The following is a 9,192-nucleotide window of genomic DNA, read 5'->3' as shown; positions in this document are numbered from 1 at the left end:
GGTATAAAAGGTGTGCCTGAATCATGCTGGTCAGAATAATGAGATGCTTGGTCGGGAGAAGGTATAATCTTACAAAAATGTAAAACTTGATTTCATATTCAAAGGTAATTCAAAAAGTAAATTCTAAAATGGCAATGAAATTGAAAATGTTTGTACAGACCAGTAAATGCTTAGTGAAAGGTGAAATTGCTTTAATACTATGATAGGTAGTAATGCCTACTGAGATTAACCCTTGCCCTCCCACTAACAAACAAAAACTATGAAGATATATCATACAAAAAATACCAGGTACAAGCAATGAACTAACTCCTATTACTAGCTGGCACTCCATAAATGAACAAAAAAGTTTTAAAAACAAGAGATCTCGAAGCGATCTTGGTGCCCACCATTGAATGATCTTTATTGGTTCTGTTAGACTGATTTCTCTCTACTTTTCCCTTCTTTCTTCTTTTCCTTTCACTTGTCTGATAACAAGAACAAGTGGAACCTACACATGAACTTTGAAAAAATATCCCTCGAATACTTTTCAAGAAATAGAGATAAACATCAATTCTCAAAATCCGAGATGGCGACTGTCAGCCATTGTCTTTTCCTGATGAAAAATCTAAATTAATTAGCACAACAAGAAACCAAGGACAACCTATACATGAAGTTTGAGAAATATCCCTCCGGTACTTTTCAAGAAACAGCAATATCAAGATGGCTACCTGTCAGCCATTTTGTTTTCCTGACCAAAAATCTTAATTTAATTGGCACAAGGGACCAAGGGGAACCTACACATGAAGTTTGTGAAATGTCCCTCCAGTACTTTTCAAGAAATAGTGATAAAGGATTGTTTATGGACGGATGGACGACTGACAGACCAGAGACTATGAACGTTGGGCGATCTGAATAGTCCACCATCTTAAGATGGTGGGATAAAAATCTTTAATCCGAGATTTCTGTGGAAGAAATGAAACAAAAACAAGATATATGTATACATTTTCTATACTACGACTATTTAATGTAAATTCTGTTGAATCTCATTAATAAAAAACGACATAGGTTACCCTCAAATATATCTAATCTCAACCAGTCTTCTGTGGATGTCTAAGGTTTGTATGATATAAAGCATTGAAATTTTGTTTAATTTTTTGTGAGCACCAGATAAATTTCAAATTACAGTTATTGAAAAACAAAAAATAGAATATTCTTGTATATATTTTTGGCTGAAAACAACAAGTTTAAAAAAAAAAAAAAAAGTATGATGACAAAGCATCACTACTTTCGGTATAAGTGTTTGAGACAATCAAAATGTCTAAAAACCCGTATGAAAATGAACAAAGTATGCATCTTAAAACCAACATGTGCGGAACAATAACGTACTATAATATAATATAACACTGTTTACATACTAGCTATTAAGTCTAATTTTTGATTGGTACGAATATTCATGAACTGATATTCACAAAGATTCCATGAATCTTTAAAAGCAAGATCTAACTGAATTCATCTTTTTCATTTTTGTTGAGAAATTCTATTTCCCTGATTTACATAGTCTTAATTTTTAAACCATGCCACCTTTTATCTAAAGGATATTTTTCACAGAATCAGTTTTGGTATATATTGAGATGTCTTTGTTAAAAGATGATCAATGTAAATTTCTTCACGCAGAATATATCTAAACTTAACATAACAGACAGACTTATCACATTATATATTTTCAGACCTCTCTTACACACAAACAAAATTCGTTACAAAAGCAAACGGGACAGCGTCAATGTGGGATGTGATCAGATCCCTGCACCGCACAAGAAATATATACATCAAAAATGTCAAAAAATGTCAAAAATGTCAAAAATGTCAAAAATTTGACAGTGACCTTCAAACATTTCCCCCCATTTTTTTAAACAGATTTACTCAAAGTGTTAACTATTGTAATCTACATAAATGCATCAGAAATTTTGAGGAAAAACTAGATGTTTCCCTCCAAGACTGAACAACTGCAGTGTTTGGATAATCATTTATAAAATAAAGTTTCAGTTTGCGTCCATCGTTTTACAGATGTTAATTTTCGGTTGGTATGAAACTTCATGAAAGTTTATCCACAAGGATTCCTTGTGAATAAAATCAAATTCTTCTTAGTAAGATAATAATTTGAAGATAATAAAAATATGACTGCTGGAAATTCTTTGTACAATAGTAGGTCAATCCTAAATGACTAAAGATCACATCCTCCAAACAAACAGCATCAACAAGTTAATTTGAACCTTCAGCCTGTACTTTGGGTGAACTTTCCTCAGAAGATTTGCTACTTGGGGAGGATGAGCTCATTTGAATCTCCTGCACAATGGCAGCAAGTTCCTCATCCTCGGAAATGTTTCCCTCGCTGTACGACAGATGGGGTGAAAGTCTGTAGCCTCGGGCGGCGAAATTTGGCAGTTTTCCACAGGACGCTAACAGAAGACCTAGATATGGAGGTGATGGCTTCATGGGTCTGGATATATATTCAGGATGGTATTGTACAGCAACAAAATATTGGTGATCTGTAAAACGTCAAACAGTAAATTTAGCATATAAACTTTTGTTATATATCGAGCTATGATGAAATACCCTTGGTAATATACACTCACAAGACAGTTATTTTGATGATTGCTTGTGTTTAACAGCTCGCTGACAACTATGGTCATTTTTAGCCAAGCAATTTTGAGCTGAGGGATGATATGAAATTTTAAAGCAGTTGGGGTTGAGGTCACATAATAAAGTGGCAGCTTTAGCACAAGAAAATTGATATCAGTAAAGAATTCTTCATACAAAACAACATTTTATATGAATAATTTTTCCACATTAAGATAATTTTTGAATGAAATGGCTACAGAACAGCATTAAAGGAGTGTGTACAATATAGTGACCACTTACTTTGGAGTTCCAATATCTCCATCCTCTGTCCATCTTCGCTTCTTCCCACAAACTTCATTCCCCGATCCTCAAAATCCTTGACATATTTTGGATTGACCTGTCCAAAGAAATCAGATATATCAATGAAGCTAGTAGTTTAAAACATTTACTCAACTTTTCAAAAAGAGACCAGTCAATAGGCCAAGTAAAAATTGATCAAATCAAATGTATATATACATATAGGCATACAACGCAGTGCTTTGCTAACTTCCATTGCATACTGTGAAGTTGTGAACAAACTCTTTTGATTTATGCAATACAAGAAAAGAAGTTTGGGTCAATTTACATTTGACCTCAAAAACACACAATCTTCTTGGCCTACATAGATAAAAAAAAATCATTGATTTACTGTCAGAGAGCAAGACTTTATTACCTTGATTTTGACCTTTCATCTCAATAAGACTTTGACCTTAAATTTGATCTTTCACCTCAACATAACCTTGAACTTGGGATAAGGATCCAAGAGTTTCACACTACACACCACTTTGCCATTCTACATACTAGTGATTTATCTATCTTCAGCAAGTCTGCATGAAGGATCTGGTTCAGTATTTCAAATGAATAGTCACAAGTCAGACAGATAATGTGAGAACTATATGAATCCTTTCCCAGATTTTTTGTGGAAACAAAAACATCTTCATAATTTAAAACACAAAAGGGTATACTGATCAGCTAGTCTTACCTCGTATCGATGACGATGCCTTTCCTCCACAAATGGAACATTTCCGTACAGTTTCTCTGGAGAAAGGAAAACAAAACCACATAAAATGGTGCATTTTTAACAAGAGATACTTCAAGTAAAACATTCATAATGATATGGATCTTCACTCCACCCTTCTTACAATTAAATCAAGTCAAAAATACCCTTACTTCACTGTTAACATCCCCATTCTATGTTCCTCTGTCATCACAGCTAGCTTCAAATTCAAAATCTTTTAATTACAAATGTACATATTGTCAAAAAATATCTCAATTTTGCAAATTTTCGGCAAAATCAGCCATCCTCAGACAGCAAACCATTCAAAGAGATAGCTGTGTTCCATCCATCTTGAATCTCAGTCATTTACTCAGCTGTCTCGTCACATGGTTTTCTGTCTGAGGATGGCTGAGTAGCCGAAAATTTCCAAAATTGAGATATTTATATTGACATGAATTTTTTTTTCCTTTCGGAGGGTGTTGGTTTTATCATGTTCAATAAATAAAATCCTCTTTTAGTTGCCATAAATTTATATGAAACAAGCCACACAATGAAAAATTGAAAATAAATACTGTACACAAAAGTTAGATTTTTATAAAGCAATTCTAAAAGCATTAAAGAGTTGCTTTATATACATTTTTCTATACAGATGTAGATGTTTTCCCAAATTTTGTACTTTTATGATAACAATAAACATTTTTGACTAGTTTACAGGGGTGTCATATGAAATTTTTAAAAAAGATATGTGAAAAGTGAATTTTTTCACACAATTGGTTTTATGAAGTTTTAACATACTGTCAACAGCTATGGACGTTTAGGGACTACATGTATTTTTAAATTTCCAAAAATTTCAGAAATAAAAGAGCTCAATTTATGAGGAGTTACTGATAACACAGTTTTCGGTATTAAAGAGCAAAGTACGTTCTACAATCACTTACTGATAACAGAGTTTTCCGTATTATAGAGCATTGTACATTTGCCTAATCTCATTCTTTAATGACTTACTGATGACAGAGTTTTCTGTATTAAAGAGTGTTGTACGTTTGCCTAATCTCATTCTACGATAACTTACTGATGACAAGAGTTTTCCGTATTAAAGAGTGTTGTATGTTTGCCTAATCTCATTCTACGATAACTTAATGATGACAGAGTTTTCCGTATTAAAGAGTGTTGTACGTTTGCCTAATCTTGTTTTACAATAACTTACTGATAACAGAGTTTTCCGTATTAAAGAGTTCTGTACGTTTGCCTAATCTCATTCTACGATGACTTACTGATGACAGAGTTTTCCATATTAAAGAGTGTTGTACGTTTGCCTAATCTCATTCTACGATGACTTACTGATGACAGAGTTTTCTGTATTAAAGAGTGTTGTACATTTGCCTAATCTCATTCTTTAATGACTTACTGATGACAGAGTTTTCTGTATTAAAGAGTGTTGTACGTTTGCCTAATCTCATTCTACGATAACTTACTGATGACAAGAGTTTTCCGTATTAAAGAGTGTTGTATGTTTGCCTAATCTCATTCTACGATAACTTAATGATGACAGAGTTTTCCGTATTAAAGAGTGTTGTACGTTTGCCTAATCTTGTTTTACAATAACTTACTGATAACAGAGTTTTCCGTATTAAAGAGTTCTGTACGTTTGCCTAATCTCATTCTACGATGACTTACTGATGACAGAGTTTTCCGTATTAAAGAGTGTTGTACGTTTGCCTAATCTCATTCTACGATGACTTACTGATAACAGAGTTTTCTGTATTAAAGAGTTCTGTACATTTGCCTAATCTCATTCTACGATGACTTACTGATAACAGAGTTTTCCGTATAAAAGAGTTCTGTACGCTTGCCTAATCTCATTCTACCATGACTTACTGATAACAGAGTTTTCCGTATTAAAGAGCGTTGTACGTTTGCCTAATCTCATTCTACGATGACTTACTGATAACAGAGTTTTCCGTATTAAAGAGCGTTGTACATTTGCCTAATCTCATTCTACAATAACTTACTGATAACAGAGTTTTCCGTATTAAAGAGTTCTGTACGTTTGCCTAATCTCATTCTACGATGACTTACTGATAACAGAGTTTTCTGTATTAAAGAGTGTTGTACGTTTGCCTAATCTCATTCTAAGATGACTTACTGATGACAGAGTTTTCCATATTAAAGAGTGTTGTATGTTTGCCTAATCTCATTCTACGATAACATACTGATGACAGATTTTTCCGTATTAAAGAGCGTTGTACGTTTGCCTAATCTCATTCTACCATGACTTACTGATAACAGAGTTTTCTGTATTAAAGAGCGTTGCACGTTTGCCTAATCTCATTCTACGATGACTTACTGATAACAGAGTTTTCTGTATTAAAGAGCGTTGTACGTTTGCCTAATCTCATTCTACGATGACTTACTGATAACAGAGTTTTCCATACTAAAGAGTGTTATACGTTTGCCTAATCTCATTCTACGATAACTTACTGATGACAGAGTTTTCCGTATTAAAGAGTTCTGTACGTTTGCCTAATCTCATTCTACCATGACTTACTGATAACAGAGTTTTCCGTATTAAAGCGTGTTATACATTTGCCTAATCTCATTCTACGATAACTTACTGATAACAGAGTTTTCCGTATTAAAGGGTTCTGTACGTTTGCCTAATCTCATTCTACGATGACTTACTGATAACAGAGTTTTCCGTATTAAAGAGCGTTGTACGTTTGCCTAATCTCATTCTACAATGACCTACTGATGACAGAGTTTTCCGTATTAAAGAGTTCTGTACGCTTGCCTAATCTCATTCTACGATGACTTACTGATAACAGAGTTTTCCGTATTAAAGAGCGTTGTAGTTTGCCTAATCTCATTCTACGATGACTTACTGATGACAGAGTTTTCTGTATTAAAGAGCGTTGTACGTTTGCCTAATCTCATTCTACCATGACTTACTGATAACAGAGTTTTCCGTAATAAAGAGTGTTGTACGTTTGCCTAATCTCATTCTACGATGACTTACTGATAACAGAGTTTTCTGTATTAAAGAGCGTTGTACGTTTGCCTAATCTCATTCTACCATGACTTACTGATAACAGAGTTTTCTGTATTAAAGAGCGTTGTACGTTTGCCTAATCTCATTCTACGATGACTTACTGATAACAGAGTTTTCCATATTAAAGAGTGTTATACGTTTGCCTAATCTCATTCTACGATAACTTACTGATGACAGAGTTTTCCGTATTAAAGAGTTCTGTACGTTTGCCTTATCTCATTCTACCATGACTTACTGATAACAGAGTTTTCCGTATTAAAGCGTGTTATACATTTGCCTAATCTCATTCTACGATAACTTACTGATAACAGAGTTTTCCGTATTAAAGAGTTCTGTACGTTTGCCTAATCTCATTCTACGATGACTTACTGATAACAGAGTTTTCCGTATTAAAGAGCGTTGTACGTTTGCCTAATCTCATTCTACAATGACCTACTGATGACAGAGTTTTCCGTATTAAAGAGTTCTGTACGCTTGCCTAATCTCATTCTACGATGACTTACTGATAACAGAGTTTTCCGTATTAAAGAGCGTTGTACGTTTGCCTAATCTCATTCTACGATGACTTACTGATAACAGAGTTTTCCGTATTAAAGAGCGTTGTACGTTTGCCTAATCTCATTCTACGATGACTTACTGATAACAGAGTTTTCCGTATTAAAGAGCGTTGTACGTTTGCCTAATCTCATCGTGGCTCCCATCTGTCCTGGGTTATGCTCAGGCATGTCTATCACCTGAAAACAGATTTAATGTAAACTGTATTTATTTTACAATAATTGTGAAAAACTTCCGCTTGGAAGGAAATACATCAGTACTCCAGGAGTCCTGGTTTGTCCACATAAACGAATATATCCATGTAAAGATTTATGAAAACCTGTCACCGAAAAGAGTAGGGACCACAATCCATTTCATGCAAAATCTGTTTTTCAATGACCTCGACCTTTGACCAATGATCAAAGACAAACATAGCCCTAAGACAGGTCATGAAACCCTGCTCACAAGTAAATAAAATTCTATATTTTGTAAGTGATCTTTACCTTTGATTAATTACACCTGCATACAAATTTGATCAATGTACTTGTGAGTTTTCTGAAAAATCTGTCAGAATTTATGTTTTCTTCGTGGGTTTAACATCCATGATACAGCAAGTCATATGAAGACAGGTGTCAAATTTACACATGTCAGAAAGAGCAGTTACAACTACAGGGTGTGACGGAGAAATAGATGAGGGGATGATGTTTACCACAGGGTGTTTTGTTTGTGGGTCCAGCTCAGTCGAGTGGGCATCACTCCATCCTAGTTCATTGCGGGCAAACTCAATGGTCGCACACTGAAGGCCTAGACACACTCCTGAATAAAACAAGGAAAAAGTCAAGCTCACAATATCTGGACAGTTAACAATTTACTCAAGTTTACAATATACTTGGGATAAAAAAAAGATGATTTTGGTTGAAAGTGGTTAATATGTATATACGCAGAAAATGGCACTTATGGCCACAAAGTGTACAACAGACTTTAATTATTAAAATTTACTAAAATATCATATTCTCTGACTTTGTGTAATGTTAGAATGTCCTAACTTTTTTTTACCATGAAATATCACAGTTCTGATGATTTGGTTACCATTCAGAAACCATGCCAGTTTCTATTAAATGTAATTTCAATTTGGGAAATATCTAATTTCTTGATAATTACATTGCTATTTTGAAAAATACAGTTATCCACAATATATTTGTGACTATATACAAGTTAGAAATTCCATTTACCAAGGAAAGGAACATTTTTCGTTCTTGCCCAATTCGTGGCTAATATCTTTCCCTCTGTTCCTCGTACACCAAATCCACCTGGGACCAGGATTCCACTAAAACAAAGATTGTCATGCAATCAGACAATTGAAAATAAGATACAATGCACATTGTTTATCAATTAAATTAACATCTGTAGTGTACAGTCAAAATACCATAATAGAACCCCTATTCTTGTATTCCACCCAAAATAATATTGGAGATGCGTCTGGTAATATCAAGGTTAAAATATAGGTCACAGTTACCTTCTCATTCACAAAAACACCATCTTTTCAAATTCTACCCACACAATTTTGAACATCATAGATAAAGTTTATACTCTTTTACCAAGTCAAAAGAAAATGCAGGTCACAATGACCTGGAAATGAATTGTTATCATATGTTTTGATATGAATGTCAGTCAATACACAGGTCACATTGACCTATTTCTAGGACCAAAAAACGTCTTTCCTATGATGTATAATGGCATACATATGTAAATGATCCCATGTGAAAAAGCACAGGAGATATATACCCAAGAATAAAATTCATTGACACATGTAAATAACATGTATGTTCTTGTAGTGTTTAACTGTGTACTTAATCGGATCTAACTAACTGATGCCAGGCCTTGTGGTACTTACTTCGAGCTAACTAACTGATGCCAGGCCTCGTGTACTTACTTGGAGCTAACTAACTAATGTCAGGCCTCGTGGTACTTACTA

At 34.2% G+C, this 9,192-nt stretch overlaps 1 protein-coding gene across 1 annotated transcript; it reads right to left on the bottom strand.

Moving 5' to 3' along the window:
- Positions 1-1,477: 1,477 nt before the first annotated feature.
- LOC117319029 (CTP synthase 1-A-like) lies at positions 1,478-9,164 on the bottom strand (the record flags this gene model as incomplete). The annotated part of the gene is made up of 7 exons (XM_033873938.1): positions 1,478-2,525; positions 2,899-2,995; positions 3,620-3,675; positions 7,321-7,417; positions 7,927-8,033; positions 8,450-8,544; positions 9,151-9,164. Coding segments are annotated over 7 exons (753 nt in total), but the record flags the coding sequence as incomplete, so codon positions are not given.
- Positions 9,165-9,192: the final 28 nt, after the last annotated feature.

Source organism: Pecten maximus, unplaced genomic scaffold (genome assembly GCF_902652985.1).
Source record: "Pecten maximus unplaced genomic scaffold, xPecMax1.1, whole genome shotgun sequence".
NCBI classification, from domain to species: Eukaryota; Metazoa; Mollusca; class Bivalvia; order Pectinida; family Pectinidae; genus Pecten; species Pecten maximus.
This window is presented reverse-complemented; position numbering and strand designations above follow the sequence as displayed.